Source organism: Peromyscus leucopus, chromosome 3, assembly GCF_004664715.2.
Source record: "Peromyscus leucopus breed LL Stock chromosome 3, UCI_PerLeu_2.1, whole genome shotgun sequence".
NCBI classification, from domain to species: domain Eukaryota; kingdom Metazoa; phylum Chordata; class Mammalia; order Rodentia; family Cricetidae; genus Peromyscus; species Peromyscus leucopus.
In genome coordinates this window covers 99,944,127-99,963,964 of record NC_051065.1, presented here as the reverse complement: position 1 = coordinate 99,963,964, position 19,838 = coordinate 99,944,127, and the positions used below count along the sequence as shown (strand labels likewise).

The following is a 19,838-nucleotide window of genomic DNA, read 5'->3' as shown; positions in this document are numbered from 1 at the left end:
TATCAGCACCTTTGTCTACCAGGAAGGTGAATTTCCTTCCTCCAATAACCAGGTTCATTTTTGGACAGTGCCCCTCTATCAGGGAAACTGTCCAGTTAGCCTGAGCTCCCTTATGGGCTCGCAGCCTCGGCCTTTTCCTCAAGATCCCTCCTTGTTCTGATAGTTCTCATTTAGTTTAAAGGATCCCCCTCAAAGTCAAATTTGCATTTGCAGTCGCTTCTCCAATGATAGCCCTTCTTGCACCTAGGGTAAGGGGTAGTGGGGGGAGCTGTTGAGGACATTCTCTCTTAAAGTGACCTTCCTTTCCTCCTGGCCTTGGTCCACCCTGGTCTTCTGTCTGCAACTGCAGAGCCATGGCCAGAGTCTGTGTCTGCTCATGAGCCATGCCTATGTCTTGGAAGCATCCTTAAGTCCTGCACAGGCTGTGTAGTGGGCAGAAGAATTCATCCCACACCACACTGTGATCCTGAAAAATTGCTCTCTCAGCGGCTGGCAGGCAACTTGCAATTAATGCTTCATTGAGCCCTATCTGTGAACTCTGCCAGAGACTCGTTGGGCTTTTGCCTCACCCCAGTTATTGGGGATTCAATGGGTCCCTCATGTAGTTTGTACCAAGCAACAAGCCCTGCGTTTCTCACCTGATCCCTGTAGGGACAGGCCACTGCTGCTTGCTGAATGCCAGTGGAAAACCCATCATCCAAGCCTGCCAGCATGCCATATGTGATGGGAATCAGAGGATGGGCCTCCCTATTACCTGGGTGCAGGACTCCTCCTTATAGTAAGCACACCATTTGATGTACTGGGTGTTGGTGAGCACTGCCTTTGCTAGGTCTATCCAGTTCTTAGGTATACATGGATTATATGTAATATCCTGTATCGAGGTTTGGGCCCAAGGGGAGTTCAGTCCATCCTCCATCACCACCTTGCGAAGGTCCTTGATGTCTTTTGCTTCCCAGGGGTACCATTCTAAAGGTCTACCTAGGTCTGGGGCCAAATTAACGGGACAGCTTGGAGGTCCCGCACCCCGTTTTCCCTCTGCCTCCTCTTCTGGCCCATAGCTTTAGCCATAGTAGATAGGCTCCTAGGAAGCTCCTCCATTGGCAAAGAGCTGACCATAAGGGTCAAGGTCCCGTAAGTAACTCCTGAGGGCTGTATAGGGCTCTACAGCCTCCCTTGCCTCACTTCTTATTGCCTTCTTCTCCAGTCTAGGGGCAATACGGGAGAGGAGGGGACAGGACTCCTCGGTGCCATTCTCCTCAGGGCCAGAGATTTTTACTTTGATTTTCCTTTCTCCCAGTCTCTTCTCTCTCCCTCAGTCAAATCCTCCTCCCACTCTGGGTGGAATGCCGCCTTGAGAGGGGAGATGGTGGAAGTTGCATTACCCATGCTAATTGTTTCACTTACCCCAACCAACCTCTTGGCCTTAGTCGAATGTTCTGTCGTTCCCTGTTCACGAGCCAGCTGTGGGGTTTCCCTGACCCCACCAAAGAATTAGGCCCACTACCCCTCCTCAGTCAAGGTCTGCTGCGGGTGGTTGGCCTAATTCTTCAGTGGGGTCAGGGGAACCAAACACTCCAGGGTGTTTACCAAGCATAAAGAAGCAATATTTCTATATGTAATTCAAACTGTTTATACATATAGTTTCTCTAAAGAGTCAATAAATACCTGAATGATATTAAATATAGCCACCAACCAAAAAAAAACCCCAAGGCCAAACAGAACCCAAAAGTAAATAGACATCAAGCTTACACATAAACAAAAGAAACAAGTAGGGTGGTAACTTTCTGTACCTGAGAACAGTTACCTCAAGATTCAAAAATACCTAAACAATACACAAAAACAAAAGGAAAGAGATTAAAGCAACATACCTTTCTTTTCCTAGTTCTGGATCATTCTCTGTTTGAGCCTACAATATAATTCACATTTATTAGAGGTTATTCTAGTGGATTTGCACCACTGAATTCACTAACTCAATATTTTCAAGTAAAATTTAGGTAACAAAAATAAAAAAAGGGGGGGAAGGGGGCAGGCTGCTTCTTAAAAATAAAAAGAGTTAGTGTTAGTTTTCTGGACATAACTATTATGTTCCAGGAAAAATTTTCTCATTAAAAACTGTTACATAGAGTAAGTCAAATGACCAAGTAATGATATATTGATAGAAACGAGAAAATTTGTGAATTTTAAAAGTCTGAAAATAACATCTTTTGCATAGAATAAAAACAATAAACATGACATAAACATCTTCCTTGTAGATTTGCTTTTAAAAACTAGTATTTATAAGGAAAAGTTTTTATAAAGCATCCCACTAAGTTGGGCATGGTGTAGCCGCTCATAATCCTAGCTACTTGGAAGGCTAGAGCAGTAGACCCCATGAATTCAGGAACTCAATCAAGACCAGCCTGGGTAACTTAAGACTAAACAATACAAACATCTCCTACTTAAACATGCAGAAGTGGGGCTGAGAAGATGGCTAAGTCGGTACATGCTCATGGTGCAAGCACAAAGATGTAAGTTCAGACTCCCGGGATCCATTAAAAAAAACTGGGAGCAGTAGCATGCTCATAATATTAGTGCTGGGGGGTATAGACAGTAGGACTTCATGGGTCTTGCTGGACAGTTTGACTCAATCAGTGAGCTCTAGCTCAGTGAAACAAACTGTGTCAAAACAGAAGGCAGAGAAGCAATTGAGGAAGACATTCAATATCTACCTCTGGCCTTTACATAGACATAGACACACACACACACATCTTTCCTCAGTTAATTCAAGAATTTGGAAAGATTAGCAAAAAATATAGGTACTAAATGTAAGGTTCAACTGTTTACCCCTGCTATTGAAACATAATGGAACTATTAGAAAAACACAAATATGAATTTAATTTCTTTCAAAAATTAATAATACTATTGTTTTTCTACATGTATTCTACTGTACACCTATGTAAACCAAGAACATGTATATTTTGCTTTCTTATGCAATACACTAATATATATATATATATAGAATAAAAAAAAAATGAACAAACAAAAATGTTTCCTTCCAGGAAGCAACAATGGATCAAAAACAGTACCTGTTTCCCAGAGATGATCACAGAAGACATACCAAGTCTCTCTCTTTGTTTTGTTTTTTAAAAGACAGGGTTTCTCTGTGTAGCCCTGGCTGTCCTGGAACACACTCTGCACACCAGGCAGGCCTCAAAAATTCAAGAGATCCACCTGCCTTTGCCTCCCAAGTACTGGGATTAAAGGCATGTGCCTCCACTGCCCGGTTTATACCAAATCTCTTCACATGTTAGTACCCGAAAATAGTTATATGTTTCAAAATTACCAATTTATCTCATGTACTCTGCTTCCATAATCATCAAAACTGTAAGAGGGTCAAACAATTTTTAAAATCATCAATATAAAAAAATCTAAATTCAGAAGAAGTTTGACTACTATCTAAGCTTACCCTTAAATTGCATTCATAATGTATCTTGAGTTTTCAGAAAATGACCTTTATGCTGATTTTCTTAAAATTTTTTTATAGATTTATTTATTTTATGCATGAGTACTTCGCCTGAATGTATGTGTTTGTACCATGTGTCTGCCTAGTCCCCAAGGATGTCAAAAGGTGGCACTAGATCCCTGTAACTTGACTTACAAATGGCTGTAAGCCACTACATGGGTGCTAGAACCAAACCTGGGTCCTCTTCAAGAACAGCCAATGCTCTTAACTGCTAAACCATCTCTCTAGCCCCACCCTTTTGATCTTCTAAAATAACAAACAAACTAGTTAACAAACAAACAAAAACCACTTACCTCTGAGTCCATCTTTGGAGATAAAGTACAGGTCAACACATAATCACCTATGCTTTGTGGATTTTGTTTCAGAAAACTGTACATTGACAGAGCAGATTCAGGACTTTCTAACTGAAGAATCACCTTTAAAAATATTTTTTTAAAGCATGAATTTAAAAATTATAAGTAGAATTAGGATGTTACCTAGCAATTCCACTTTTTACTGTATACCCAGAAGAACTGAAATCGGGGACTCAAACATTTATTTATTCACTAACATTTCAAGAAATATTAGGCACATCCATTAAAAAAAGAGACCTAACTGTCTACCAACTGATGAATGAATTTTAAAAACATAGTCTAAGCACACAATAGAATGCTGTTTAGCTGTTAAAAAGACATTCTGATATATGTTGCATCAATAAACCTAGAACATATGCCATGTGAAATAAGTCAATTGCAAAACAGCAAATACAATTCAAATATGCTTAATGCCACTAAACTGACACCTAAAGTTAAAATGGTAAATTTATAATTTAATACCTTACAAAGGCTAGGCAAAACAAAAGGTTATTTTAAAACCCTTTCTTTCTTTAAAACAGAGAATTATAGTGTAGGGGCTGTAGAGATGGCTCAAGAGTTGCTGCACTCCTGGAAAACTTGAGTTCAGTTCCCAGTACCCACATCAGGTGGCTGATAACTTACTGTAATTTTAAGTACAGAAGGCAAATCATGAAATAAAGTTGATAAACAGATCTAAATCTGTGTTTTAGTTAGAAGGCGACTTTAAATATATATTAAAAAAAACCATACCTTTCATTTTATAGGGGTAAAACAGCTTTGCTATGGTCATAGAATATATGTATGTCTTCCTGGTAAGACAATGCTCTTCGCACTGTATTACCTTGTTCTGTGAATCTTATTTCTTCTTAAACTAAAGAGAGAGGCCATCTCTTTTTTTCACCTGTTTTTAAATCACAGTCCAAAAGAAACTGTCCTAGTCTGTTATACTTATGCTTAGTGGCTGAATAATGTTTAAAGAGGCTTCAACACAAAAGCCAAGTTAGAAGCTACAGACTATATATAAGTATACAGGGTTCAATTACCTTGTTTTTGTTACTTATGAACACATAGCGATCCACTTTTCCAAACTGATGTCCAACACAAAGCACACACTGAAGTCCGTCTTCAGGTAAATTGTCAAGATGTACAAATCGGTTGTAAATTTTATCAGTATTTGCCTGTATTTTGTTGGTTTTTTTTTTTTTTTTTTAGACAAAGTAGGGGGAAAAAGATAAACATCAAATCATACATCACTGATCAGAGGTAATTTAATATTACAGAAGCTAGGTGATGCTTCTTCCAAGAATAAGAAAATGACTATATGGAAGAAAACAGTGGTATTCCTACCCCTAGGACTAGGGTAGAGTGGGGAGGGGTGTGGAAGAATTGAAACCAGAGTCTCATGTGGGCCAGGGAAGCCCTTTATCATTGAGCTAACCTTCCAGACCAATAGTAAGGTCTTTATTTTACATCTGAGCAATGAATAAAATATAATAAAATTGGACATGTATTTCTATGTTTATTAAAAAAATTCTCAAATGGAACATCACCTATGTGGCTACAAATATGCACTTCAATGTATAAAAAATTAGTTCATATCAAGGACTATGAGACCCTTTTCATTTTTACCAAGAAGAGCCATCTGATAATCTTAGTCAACTCAGTATTAAAATTACTACTAGAATTTTCTTTAATTCTCAAAAGAAAAATAAAACAAATTTTCAATTAAATCAGCAAACAAAAGCATTTAAATGTGAAACTCACCTCTGGGTCACTTTCTTTAATCAAGGTTATAAAGAGAGCTTCCTAAAAAGTCAAACATTCAAAAGTAAAAGGTGAAGGCTCTGTCTCATTCATATACTAACACTTAACTTGGTAATGATTTGTTATGCAATGAACTACACAGATATGCATTATTAAGTATTTCATAAATCAGGTAGCTAAAGTTTTACTCCTTTAAAAATTTTCTCCCTCTCTCTGAAGATGTTATTTAAGTCTCACCCTATCTATCTAACTTAATTCTTCTTATTCCCCTAGGTTCACTGCAGGCAAATAAAAACCAGTGTAGTAATTAATTTGTTACTATCATAAAAAGGCCAAAAGCAGCACAAGAAAAGAATGGCGAAATTGGCAAAAGATAGTTTAAAAGAACGCTCTGTATAAAGAAAAGTAATTTGGCCTTTGTCTAATGAAACTATGGTTCTTAAACTTTTTCTTTAATAGTATTGACATGTATAATAATCCCTACTAATACTAGCATGTTAGGATGATTATCAGGAAAAGGCTTTCCTAAATTTGCATTTCCCCTAGCTTCTATGAGATTCTACTGTCTCCTTTTAGGTCCTACAGACTCTGAAATGTTTTTGCATTAGTTGAAGCTGAATCTTAACAGATTTGAATTTCATGTTAGTCTCGTGGCTTTGTGGTTAAAGTACTTGAAGGAAGCAAACCTGACAATAGCATTAAAGAGCTACTCTATATTACTTTGGCTGAGATTAAACAATGAGGAACAGGGATGAAGCTTGATATATTTAAAATAGAAAAGCTTTACTGAGTGAACAAGTGTGACAAATGAGGAGGAAAAATTAAAGACAACTGCCAGTATTCTGTTTGGATTGTTGGTCAGAGAGCAGCAGTCAAGAAAATTTTTTGTTTTCCCCCAAAAAGGATTTCCTCTCAAACAGTGGACTGAGTGGTCACTAAAAGGAGAGGACACTTTTATGGCCTAAAAATACTATGTGACCCTAGAAAGAAAACTAGTTAAGAACAACAACAACAAAAACAACACAGTAAATTTGATCTTAAAAATTTAGTAAGATCTAGGAAAAATGATGGTGTAAGCTGATTATTTACCTCATCTTTTATGTCCACATCCTCAGGAGCCATACTTATGGAGAGCTGATTTCCATCCATGGATATTGGGAAGCAGGTGTAAAATTTTACCATAGAATCTGCAGATTTTTTGTTTATTTCTATATATGCCTTTAAAAATAAAAATGAAAAAAAAATCTACCTGAAAAGACTTGACTCTTCAGCGTCAAATGACTTAATAAGAAAAGTCGTAGAAACAGCAAAATCCATAGGCTAAGACTAAATGTAACAGCAAGAAATAAGTGAAAAGATAGGCAATATTATAATGAGAACCAAAACACATTCTTTGTTAATTTATTTTTGAAATAGGGTCTTATTCTGGACCCTAGATGGTCTTGTCTCGATCTTGAGGCACCAGAATTGCAATCAGGCACTAAATTCAATGCAGAAAGTCTTATTTATCGTATCCACAACAGTACTTAGCATTAGCAGACATTTTGTTTTATTATTATTTTTTTAAGATTTAATAAGACATTTAAATAAATAATTCCTTAGATTTAAATCACTTATCATTCTTAGTGGTATAATGGTATTTCCAATTACTCTGCCTGGGACATCCATGAGTCCTTTACTTGTGAGTCTAGTCGGTCAATGACAATTTGTTATCAACTGGTCAAATGCAGCACCTGTGTCAGGTACCTTTATTTTATATTATGGTCATGAAGTACAATAACAGTGATACTAGCAATCATAAATGCCAAGGAAAAGTCCTTACATATGCTTCCTGTAAATGAAAAGGCAAAAGTGATCAGCATAACACGCAGAGGGCCTGTATGAGTACTCAGTGGGTAAAGGCCCTTGTGGCCAAGCCTAACCACTAGAGTTCAATCTCTGGGACCCACATGGTGTCCAAGCTGTCAACTGACTTGCATTCGAACACTGTACCATGTGCATATTCACATATATACACACAAATACATAAACGCAACTTAAAAAAAGGAAAAATAATCATATGCTGAGTTTGGTAAAAGAATTATGGTAAGAAAGAATCTCAAATCCTTGAGATTGTAAAGTTAAGAAAACAAATTTGTGCCAGCTTTGCCAAAGTTACAAAATATGTCATAAAAATGCTTCATTATCAAGGAAGAGACATGAAATCTGTATATGCATGAAATGTGAAGAATACAGAATAGCTAAGGTTCAATACCATCTAATTTCAAACATCCACTGGGTCTTGAAAAGGCAATTCTCATGGGTAAGGGAAGACTACTATTAGCAGAGTCTGGTATTTTCCAATATAATTTTAGAGAAGTATTGTATATCCAAGTATTTAATAATTCTACTCAATAATGAACAAATCTGGGCAGATAATCTTGGTTTCCTGCCTTAGACTTTGTACATATTACATCTGTATTTATTACATGTTTTGGCATTACAATATAAACTCATCAATTTGAATTGTTTTTAAAAGCTCAAAATTTCCAATTTCACTCTATTATCATATGAAAATTTTTAACATTAAAGAATGCATTGTTTTCAGGGCGATGGTGGCACATACCTTTAATCCCAGTCCTCAAGAGGCAGAGGCAGCCAGATGTCTGTGAGTTCGAGGCCAGCCTGGTCTACAGAAAGAAACCTTGTCTTCAGAAAAGAAAAAAAAAAAAGAATGCATTGTTTTCTATTTTTAATCTTCCTTTAAATTACAAATATTCCCCATTTAAAAATCAGTGTTATGGTTAGTGCTTAGGAGTACAGGCTGCTCTTACAGAAGACCCAGATTTGACTCCCAGCACCCATGCAGTGGCTCACAGCCTCTTGTAACTCTGTTCCAGATATCTGATGCATTTTTCTGACCTCCATAGGGACCAGGCACACATGTGGCAAACAGATATATGTGATGGCAAAACATCATACAATAAAAATAAAGATATAAAATTATATAAAACGAAAAAAGAAAAGAAAAGCTGTACTCCCATACACTGTCCTCTTGTGTAACTTTGCGCCTTTCCTGGATTTCACTCTGCAGACCAGGCTGGCCTCGAACTCACAGAGATCCGCCTGCCTCTGCCTCCCAAGTGCTGGGATTAAAGGCGTGCGCCACCACCGCCCGGCCTTCCTTGGCATCTTTTACAAGTGTGTATAATTCAGTCTCTATTCTACTTAATTTGAAACTGCACATAACTCAACCTTTACTCTCCCCTTTGCTCAGTAAGCACACTGGCTGATGATCCTGCTCCATTTTCCCCACGATTCTTAAAAATTGAGTGACTGTAAAAATTGACTGTGTCATAAGACACAGAGTAATACTGTCCAAAGAGTAATATTTTTTAGATTAAATATTTTTTCCAGAAAACTCCCCTTCTTTAAAGTTATTACAATACCTCACACAAGTTGTTTATTAACAAGAAATTTTGCTGAGCTATTTTAAAAACAATACTTAAAAAAAAGATTTTATTTATCTATATGTATATATGTGTACTTGCGTAAGTTTATGTGCACCATGTACATGCAGGAATCCATGTCGGCTAGCAAAGGATAGTGGATCTTTTGGGAATGGACAGGTGGTTGTGAACTGCCCAGTGAGTGCTGGGAACTGAACCTAGATCCTTCCTCTGGATCTAGGATCTTAACCACTGAACCATCTCTCCAGATCTTTATTAAGATTTATTAATCTTTTTGTCGTTCTAGCAGTGATATTTAATGAGAACTAACCATTTTCTAGACTCAAACTAATGTCAACCACGCACACATAAAAATAAATATATCTTTTAAAAATTTAAATTATTATTTGTGTGCATGAGTATTCTGTCTGCATGTATATCTGTGTGACATGTGCTTTCAGTGTCCTTGGAGATCAGAAGAGGGTATCAGATTCCCTAGGACTGTAGCTATAGATGGTTGTAAGCTGTCTTACGGGTGCTGGGTATCAAATCCAGGTCCTCTGAAAGAACAACCAATACTCTTAATTGCTAGGTCATCACCCCAGCCTCCCAAATAAATAAATCTAAACACACACACACACACACACACACACACACACACACACACACACAAAATTAGGAAAAATACTGAAGTAGATGATATCTGTGCCTTTTCATTTTAAAAATCCTTTAGTTGGGCTAGGGATATAGCTTAGCAGTAAAGTGTGTATGCCTAGCCCTAAGTTCAATTCTGCCCCCACACCCCCCACAGACAGATATGTGAGGGGGGAGGGGGAGGAGAGAGAGAGAGAGAGAGAGAGAGAGACTGGCTGATTGATTGATTATAAAGCCAGGCTAGGACAGAGGGATCATGAGTTTGAGTTTGTAGTTTGTAGTTAGCCTAAGAAAGACCCTGTTTCAAAAACGCAAAACAAAAATAGCATATTATAAAGATTTTAAAAATCTGTTAGCTTAAACGAGTTTAGAGATAGTCCCTTAAATTTTTACTATATTTAAAAATTCAATGTTTTTGTCAAAATGTGCTTATAAATAAGTAGTCATCATAATTCTTACCTTTTTATGAGATGATAAAATCAAAATATCCTTCAAACCGCCAAATGGTTTTGCTAAGTTGTAAATTTCTTCTGTAGAATATCCTTTATTAGGCAAATTAGAAATAAAAACCACACTCATTTCCTCCATTTCCTTCAAAACAAATTAAGACAGTAATTAGTATTTAATTTGCATTTACTACTTGAGGAAAGCCAGATAAATCAGGAGACTAGTAGAACCTCAAATTAAATGCCCTTTCTGGTGGATTGAATGAGAAAGGCCCTACAGGCCTATATGTTTGAGTGTTTGATTCCCCAGTTAGTAGAACTGTTTGAGAAGGATTAAGAGGTTTAGCCTTTGTTGGAGGAGGTGTGATCTTGTTGGAACGGTTCACTCCAGCTCCAGTCTCACTTTCTCTGCCTATGGCCAGGGCCATCTTCCCCATCATGATAGTCATAGACTAATCCTCTGAAATTGTAAGTCATGTGCTGCCACATAGGAATACATTTCTTTATGATGAATTGCTGCTCTCTTGGATGCAGTAATGTTTTCATATTCCAATCTTTACACATGCCAGAGTAAGCTCTAGTAGCATCTTTTATACTATATACAAAAATTATCTAAATACCCCCTCCTGTGCTAGTAGTCCAGGGTCTACCTCAGTTGCTCTTTTATTTTCTGTGTGTTTTGTATACTAGACTCATTCTATTCATATCTCTGGACAATAGTCTCTTCTTGCTCTTTTCTGCCTCTTAACGCGTAAAAATTTTATTGTGAGCTCTATTATTGCCTGTAGCCTTGTGACTCAATTGTATGTGTAGCATGTACATCAATTTAATTATTTAAGAAAAGATAGTGATGTGTGCTCATCTTCCCCATTTATCCCACTCTACTACCTCACTCTTAAGTTAGTCAATATTTTTGTTAGCATAGTTTATCTAGCTATCATCTCTTGAAGACCATATACTTTCATGTTAATTCCCCTCCACCAATATGTACTTCTCTGTTTTAGTGTTTTTGCTCTCCTCGAATATAGTAGCTAATATACCTCATCAATAAAATCTTTATTCTTTGAGTTATCAGACTTTGCTTTTATCCTAAGTTTTATAGATATTAGTAAAATTTAGAAAAGGAACTCTAGGTTTTATAACACTGACACCTATTTTTGATTGTTTTAGGGTGAGACAAAAGAGTATAAAGAATACATTCGCCAAAAAGTGTAGCAGTTCCGCTGAAAGAATGCAAAAGTGTAGAGTGAAACAATTATACAAACAGTCTTCTCATGGGTGACCCATTAGTTGGGATTGTCTAAAATAATGATTTAATTCTCTTATATTTACAGCGTTTATTGGAATGCCTTAAATAATTTTTTCTGTACCTACTTCTGACACTATCCTGCTGATGTTATAATTACTCTCTCAGTGCACTTATATAATGACTTTATCCTATATAATATATAAGAATAACTCTTCATGATTAGGTCATTAATGAGTGATTATTAGTTAATCGGCAAAATATAGTAGAATTACGAGCTCTTCGCTATCTAACTTTCCCCGCATCCAGTCTAATCCTTCTATCTCTCGTAATTCCTGGGTGTTTTTTTTGGTTTTTATGTATGGGACTATTTGGTGCTGGCTTATTGCATGTTGTTGGCTGCTCAAATGTGCAAGCAATGTTCTACACCGGCCTCAACCTAATAATATTTATAAAATGTAATGAGATTATTTTTGGCTATTTAAAAATATTACTCTTAAATACATTTATAGAGATAACTCATAGGCATGCAATCATTGTTATATAGCTCCTCTATACCATCAGAGCGTCTACTTGTTTCTCCAACAACAAATGCCCAGCAAATTAAAGAAAATATGTCCATTAGGTTTATTCTAAAATAATATCTACTTTTGTTTCTCTGCATGTTTTAAAGTATATAAAAACTAGAAAATTACCCAAACAGTGATGAGTTATGGAAATATGTAGATGTAGCTCAGCATGGTGGACCTGGCAAAACAGTACAAAACCCTGAGGTTTTATCCCCAAACAATGAATCATTAAGAATCATTGAGTGTGATAGGATGGACTAACCCTCTAGTAATCCACAGCACTATGCAAGTGTGGCTACCCCAAGCAGTGGATGAAATCCAAATTCAATGCTTAACTACTCCATTAGCCTCATACTTTCGCCCCATTAAGTGTGCGAGGTGCGAAAAGGCCCATAAAGCTTAAAAGAACTAGGATAATTCTCCTCAGTTTTATTGAATAGAAAATAAATTCCCAATGTGCAGCATAAGTTCAGTAGGCATTCCTTGGCAGTTTCCACAAGCTGTTTATCTTGACTCCTTAAATCCATTTTGCCTTAACTTGAACTCAGAGGACACCATCTTCCATAAACAACACATTTATTCAAGTCTTTTAACCAACATAGTCGTGTGATAAGACACTATACTGTCTGGATGACATAGCTACTTGTATACTTACAGTGAATACTTTGTCTTGTATGACCAGACATGCAAAATAAGGTGCAATACCGTTCCCTCACCGGAGATGTTTATGTGTAAAAGAAAATACAAAACTGAGACCTTAGAGATGAATTGCTCACTGGGTTCATTTTCTGTGACCTCCAAAGGACCTTAATTGGCAAAAATTAATTGAAACACAATTTTTTAAAAGTTCATGTGATCCTCAAAGATTCTATCTTTATTTCCACAATAAATGAGTTAATTTTTAACATGTTCTATGACTGACAAATAGCTGACAAACAGTACAGAAGGTGGTACAACTTTTTGGTACTGTGGTGTGCCCAGTAGTTTATACCTGAAAATAGACATCTTTGTGCTCATGTAAATATATCACTGACTCTACAGTGTATACGCATCCCAGTCTAACTCACGTACTTCCTGACTACGCCATCCCCTCGTCCAGAGTCTCCATTCTGTCTACGTCATTATATGGAGAATAAAGCAGCGCTGTCTAAGAGAAAGATACAAACTTCTACACAAGATATAACATTGTATAAAGCGCGAATAGAAACAGTCACACTCTGTTAGAAGTTTGGCCGGAGCAAGCAATCACAGAAGGAACTATAGCACTTCGTCAAACACTAGGTGGTGCAACAAGTACTAGAATGTTCTACTCATTCACGATGAGCAGTTTATTTAAATAGATAATGAACAAAAACTTCACCAATGAGAGGCCACAGATGCCTCACTGTATATACTAGAGCAATGCGTATCTAATTAGTATCTCTCTGTTCTATTGGAAGCCCTGTGGCTTCGCCTCATTCATGTCTCTTTTTGTACCAGTCCTCTTCCTCAGTATTTGTCAGATGCTCTTGCGTGTCATGTTTGTATTAGATGACGCTGCTTTGCTGTTTTCCTCAAAATATTTAGCATGTTGTGTTTAATAGATCTCATTTGTGCAGTTATTCTCCGCGTCGAATGATACTACGCCCACTCTAGTGTGTATCTGTATAATATATTGACTCTTCCTAGTATATTAGGAGAATCAACACATAGTATAACAGATTGAAATAACCACATTCTCACAATACCCTTTTCTTCGTTAAATAAAAGTTTTTTTCTGTTTTATATTATATTAATGATGATTCAGTTCATCAAGAATGAAAAAGATGTTCTATTGTGTCATTCTTCCTCGCTGACTCATAATGGTAGTTTCTCTACAGGTCACTATTCTTTGTTCTCAGTTGCCTTGTCTTCGCTCCGTCTAGTCTGAATTGTCAAGATGTATGTGTTGCCATGGCAAAACAGACTTACTTTAATTTTCTTAAGAAAACACTATTATCAATGCTCACACACCTAAGATCTAACATAGATTTCAGACATAGCAAATAATAAACCATACACTATATTAAGTTAGTTCTATATACATGCAATTGATACTAATGTGTGTTTAAATAACATATCTATTTGGAAGACAAAATTATATATTCGTTCGAGAGTAGTTCGTGTACACATTCTTGCTTTGATTTGTATGCATGTGCTAGAACCGAGTAGTGGTTGATGATGCTTATTGTTAATTATGAAGTCCTAGAGAAATTCAATCCATGGTCGTGTTTAGGTTTGTCTATATCTCGTCCATTTGCTTTCTAAAACATGTGTGCTCAATTATTCTATAGAGGATATGAATGTTTCAGGATCTCACTACACTAGAGCATCCATTCGTGGATGTGTTGTAGTACTTAATCATATAGGTCTCGCCCTCATGCAATGGTCTCCTCTCTCGTTGTCCCATCTGAAGTCCCTCGCTACTGCCTACAAAAATACTCAGCACTCGATGACAAGTGTGAAGTGTGATACTTATTTTAATGCTCAACCAAATTTCAAACTTATTTACTGACTAGCTCTTATAATTTATTAAACCTTGTGGTGTCTGATGTCTTATGTGTTTGCCCTGCAGCTTTTGTTGGTCGTGGGTACCTGGTTGTGTGCACTGCGAGTGCTCTCTAAATATCATACTCTCACTGGTGTCTGTTCTCTTCAGGTTCGTATGCTATCATTCTTCGCTTTCTTCTCCAATTTCTACATTCGCTCTGAGTCTATTCTGGTCTCATGTATCTTCTCCTTTTTGTGCTCTGTAGCCATTTTAATACAGTGTATTAGTACTGTACTCTAAAACACTATATATGTTCAAGACAATACACTATATTCACTCAGTGTGAAGAAATACACGAAATAACACTCAACTCACATGAATTATTCACCCTTTTTTAATATTGATATCTAATCCCACAATAAAGAAAATATATTTAATCTATAACTCACACTCCAGTATAATAAATAATTACCAAATATAACACCCTAGCAGTTATCAGAATGGACTGAGTTACATATTGTTACCTGGTACAATCTAAACTCTCGTAGTGTCTTTTTGTGTAGTTAGGTCATATTAGTATGAATAATAACCAGATCTTTTTCTCGTAGCTTCTCTTCGCAGACTTCATTTTCTGCAGATCTATAATTTGTCTACTTTTAAAGTAGTAATATTTAATATACAATTTTAATTCCATAACATAAAGTTAAAAAGGATTCACTAACTACTTTTGTACTATTATTCTATATATCTAAATATATCTATACGAAAAAGATCATGAACTCAGGACTTCCTAATTTGATTACCTAGTAATAGCAAGGAAGTTGCTATTATAAGCAACTCCAAAATCATTACATGTTAGTTAATTGTATCAAGTTCGCTTCATATTCTCTGATTCTCAGCTACTCTCAATGATATTACTAATGAACAATTAGATTTAATCGTTCAAGATTGTGTTTTCTTAAAGTTCTCTGCAGTTCTTTTTTCCTCGAATTTTTCTCCTCGAGTAGTGTTTAAATTCCGTCGATGATTCCTCTGTTCCAGAGACTAACCTGATAGGACTCACTTCTCTGACACTCTCTCAATACCACAAGATGTTTACTCTCCCTTTTGGAAAGTGTAGTACCTATTTTCTCAAAAGTATGTATACAACTTATGTCAATATACACTACGCTTAAAAGAGGCAAAAGTTTGGCCCATAATATTTGCTCTCTGTCAAAGCAAATAGTCTAAGTAACTGAGTTTGTTATGTAAATAGCATTCATTTCTTTTCAGGGAAATTTAATCTGTTGTTGGAAGTCAACAGAATATCAGTACGACTGTTTTATAGCTGTGAAAGGAGTTAAAATGACAGTGTAACGAGAAGAAGATGTAATATGCATCTCTAATGATCCATCTATCTTCTATATTTTATATGTTCTTTTTTATTTGTATTTTATGTTTTATGTTTGATATTGATGATATATGATTTTTATTATATACTGTTACATTACCTATTCACGTATTGTCTCTCTCTCAGCACAGTTGGTATTCATCCGCTTATTTACCCTCCCGTCTGCTCACGCTATACGCTGTGTGTACGTCGCTCAGTGCTAGCTCGCTTCTATTCCACGTCTTTGCTCTCCTCAGTGTCTAGAAGTCTCGCTCCCCGAGAACTGATAGTTAAATCTCTTTGTATAATTGCTCCGAGATCCACGGAGAAGATTCACAATGTCTCTGATATTACCATCCATGACTATCCTTAAGTCGCCATAGCTATTTATGTTGCTTTTTAAGACACGAAACCATTCATGCATTGAGCACAGGACTTGGTCCCACTGCACTGATAGAAGGCACATATACTAACACTGATCTCTCTAGTACAAATATTATACTATAGATACTCGATAAGTATAAGTGCTAGGCCTAAATTGTTTTCAGCTGAGGGATTACGCTCTATCAGCTTTGTTTCATGATACTAGAAATTATTTTAATATCATGGTTTTTCATTATAATATATGTGCTTTACTTATATTATTATGCTAGATAATCGCATGTGTAATATATCTCGTCTGATATTAATAATATTTAATATATGAATGCCGCTCTCTTCTCTCCCATCTGCATACTCCTCTCAGTAGCTTGTTGTATGGTCTCTTGGGTTACTTGGGATATCTAAAGCTTGTTCTCCTCTTTTTTTTGCAGCTATACTCTAGAATAACCTCCACCAAGATTTATTGATCGGAACTACATAGCTCGATTTTAATCTCCTTCATATATTTCTAGCGATTATGAAGCTATTATATGCTCATACAGACTGTATTTATATTTCTTTAGTCCTATCACTCCTACTCTCATGCCTGCAAATTTATCCTGTTATATATTTATATTATTTACTCTTGAATACAAGAACTCATAGACATTTCTTCAGCATACTCACCTTGTGTATATGTACCCCATTTTTTCATCTGTTCTTACTCTGCGTTTAGCAATATGGCAATCTTTATTTGTTTTGGCCAGATTCGTCGCGTTATGTCAATTGATAAATTGTCTGCTTGTGGACAGTGAGCGGAAGGTACTGAGATCGTTGTAACTTTAGAAAGTTATGGTAGTGTTAAGTATGTTATAATAGTTTCTCTCTCTGTTGTGGTTGTAATAATAGATCAAGCTAGAATGGCTCTAGATAGTCATATGACAGGTCTTCGCCCTATGCGTCTACTCGTTTCACTTCTTACTCTTCTCAAAAAGCACCGCTACTAGTAGAGTCTCTACTTCAACTCTATTAGTCGTCACATTGTTTGACATATTCACACTGACTGCCAAACAGTAGTTCGTGAGTATGATAGATATCAATCTGTAGCTCAATCCTCAGTACAAAGTACTAGTTTCTGTCATCGTATGGTGTTTGATCTCCTTGAGATGATATACCATAGATTTTAAAAAAATGATAATCTAAAGCGGTCGGTATCTCAAGCGTCGTTTTGATGTGTGCATTCTCTTATTGTATGAGTTATAGAGGTGTTCGAGCTGTTTTGTCATTAACAAATATCTTTCGCTGTCCATTTATGATCTTATTCGTTTTGTCTCTCTGTTTGTTCTCTGTTCTTGTAGGTCTGTTTTTTAAATTGACCTCCAACTTCGTCGTTGATATTGAGTAGTAGAGTCGTTGTAGATATCTATTGACTATATCTAAGTTGCTCAATATTCATGTGTGACATATCAGAAATATCAGATGGACTGTACTAGAGTGCTGGTGGTATAGGATGACTGATCGTAGCTGTGATATAGTCCCTCACATCTGTGAGGCTTATGCGTGGTCTCTCCTCTTGTGTGTGTGGGGTGGTCTCTCTACGTAATTTTCCCTAGCTCAAAAGTTCATGAGTAATGTTGAGGTCATTTATTTATATGGTTCTCCGTCCGTGCGTTGCATAGGATTGATGGTACCGCGTAATCAACAGTGGTGTTTTAACTTATAGGTTTAGGCTACCCCTACCTCTAAATATGATAATCTATGGCTATAGCCTAAGGATTTCTATTTTCTATATCTTCATTAGGTGTGTCTAAGAGATAGTGTGGGTTCTATGATTTAATTTATCTGATATGAGTGCTATCTCCGAACTTCGTTGTGTTTCGTGACTCTGTGGTGACAGATGAATCGTGCTCTCCTATTTATGTGAGTGATATTCACCACCTTTTCAGTCTGTTGCACCAGGGCAAAAATCATGGCTACGCAATTGTGTTTTGTGAAAGGGTGTCTCTCCTCTTTTAACAGTTAATAGTATTTAATATTATGCTCCTTGTGTGGTCTCTAGACTCAGGATCTATTAGTAGTGTGACTCTCCCCAAACATTAACTTTCAGGGTCTTCAATTCGATTCTTGGTCCGTATATGTCGTTTTCTCAAGTTACCAATAGCTAGTTTTTATTACTAATTGACGTCACAAATATCTAGTCTGACTTCGAGACCTTCATCGGTCAGAGAGCTATTAGGATTGACGTTTTCTGCCGAGATTGCTTGATTGGCGTAGTATAATAATGGGTTCATATGAGATATCTCCTGTGGCGGTCTTTTGTTTTTCCATTATTACTAGGTGATATTTCTATCACGATATATATCAAAAGATGTGAAATTTTGAGACTCTCTGCTCGATCTAAATGTCAATCATAAAAATTTTGAAATCTGAGAGTAGAAGATATGTGTGTCTAAAGAGGATATAGGTGATATAACGCAAGCTCTCCAGAAGACAGGTATGGATGTGCTGTGTTCGATAAAACTATATCACATGCTATGGGAGATTTATGCGCCATTTTATGTTGATACTAGTGCTACTCGTATCACACAATTCTATCTAGCTCTTAGAGCATATGATTAGATTTGCTCTCTACTTCGCACTGCAGTCCTATCTCCACTTTTGTTTGGCGCTTCAGTCAGATCTACTCCAGGGTTCGATTTTAATTCATGTAGTATTGGTGGAGTTCGGATAATTGTAAAGGCGTGCTGTTTTCTCTCGATTCTGTCTTGTATCAGGCCCTCATTGGTTATTTCAGTTTGTGGTATTGCGAATGCATCCTCTGAATGTGGGCTTTGCAAGAGGTATAATCTCAGCGGGGATCAATATAACTCTAAGACCTCTAATGAGAACACGTGAGTGTTATTCAAGTATAAGTTACTCCTGAGGTTAGAGTTTTTGTGGGGTAGTTGGACTCACTGTCTCGCTTTTATCTCCTCCTATAGTCACTCTAGACGCAAAGAAGTCAGGTGTGATATCTATCTGTGGCGCTCCGTATGCACAAGTCTTGCTGATCTATCACCGAGCGATTGATCTGCTCTTTCTGATATGGTGTACTCTATCTAGCTCATATATAGCTATGTGTCTATGATAGTTAAACTACAACATGTCTGTGGGGAATCTAGGGCACAACATTGATCGATCATGGTATACTCGTAGTTTAAGTAGAGAATATCACACTCACGTTGAGCTCAGTGCTCTCCAAGATTTGAATTGTGTGGGTTATGCTAGATGCTTGCTATAGAGTCTACTTTTATTATGTTTAGAAGAGATGATATACTGTTGAAATTTCATTTTATTAATTTTCGTATATATATATATATACTATAGTCTTATAATAGAAGACTCAGTTGTGTTAGTACAAATAGGTCTATTTAGGTGTCTCAGCTAGGAAGTATGAGTGCAATAATAGTGTATATCTGTATAAATTCAAGTGTCCCTCTCAGATATTAGTGTGTGTTAGAGGATTCTCAGTTAGATTCTGAATTCCAAGTGAGAAGCTATTTGGGAACCATCCTTGGCATCTTCACCTGGTGTGAATTGTATCTGTTACACTTCCGTCGATTAGCAACTTCCTGTGATTCGTTCTTGATGATATTGCTGGGATTTTCGGTGCCAAG

The 19,838-nt window shown here is 36.6% G+C and overlaps 1 protein-coding gene across 1 annotated transcript in view; it reads right to left on the bottom strand.

The window, feature by feature from the left end:
- The window catches only part of Znf638 (zinc finger protein 638), a 116,757-nt gene that overhangs the window by 18,657 nt on the left and 78,262 nt on the right, over window positions 1–19,838 (bottom strand). The window contains exons 12-17 of the mRNA XM_028860329.2: window positions 10,143–10,283; window positions 6,691–6,819; window positions 5,602–5,643; window positions 4,881–5,015; window positions 3,796–3,918; window positions 1,869–1,906 (exon numbers count right to left, since the gene is read on the bottom strand). Of these exons, the coding sequence (XP_028716162.1) occupies window positions 1,869–1,906; window positions 3,796–3,918; window positions 4,881–5,015; window positions 5,602–5,643; window positions 6,691–6,819; window positions 10,143–10,283 (608 nt within the window). The remainder of the gene's footprint in view (window positions 1–1,868; window positions 1,907–3,795; window positions 3,919–4,880; window positions 5,016–5,601; window positions 5,644–6,690; window positions 6,820–10,142; window positions 10,284–19,838) is intronic.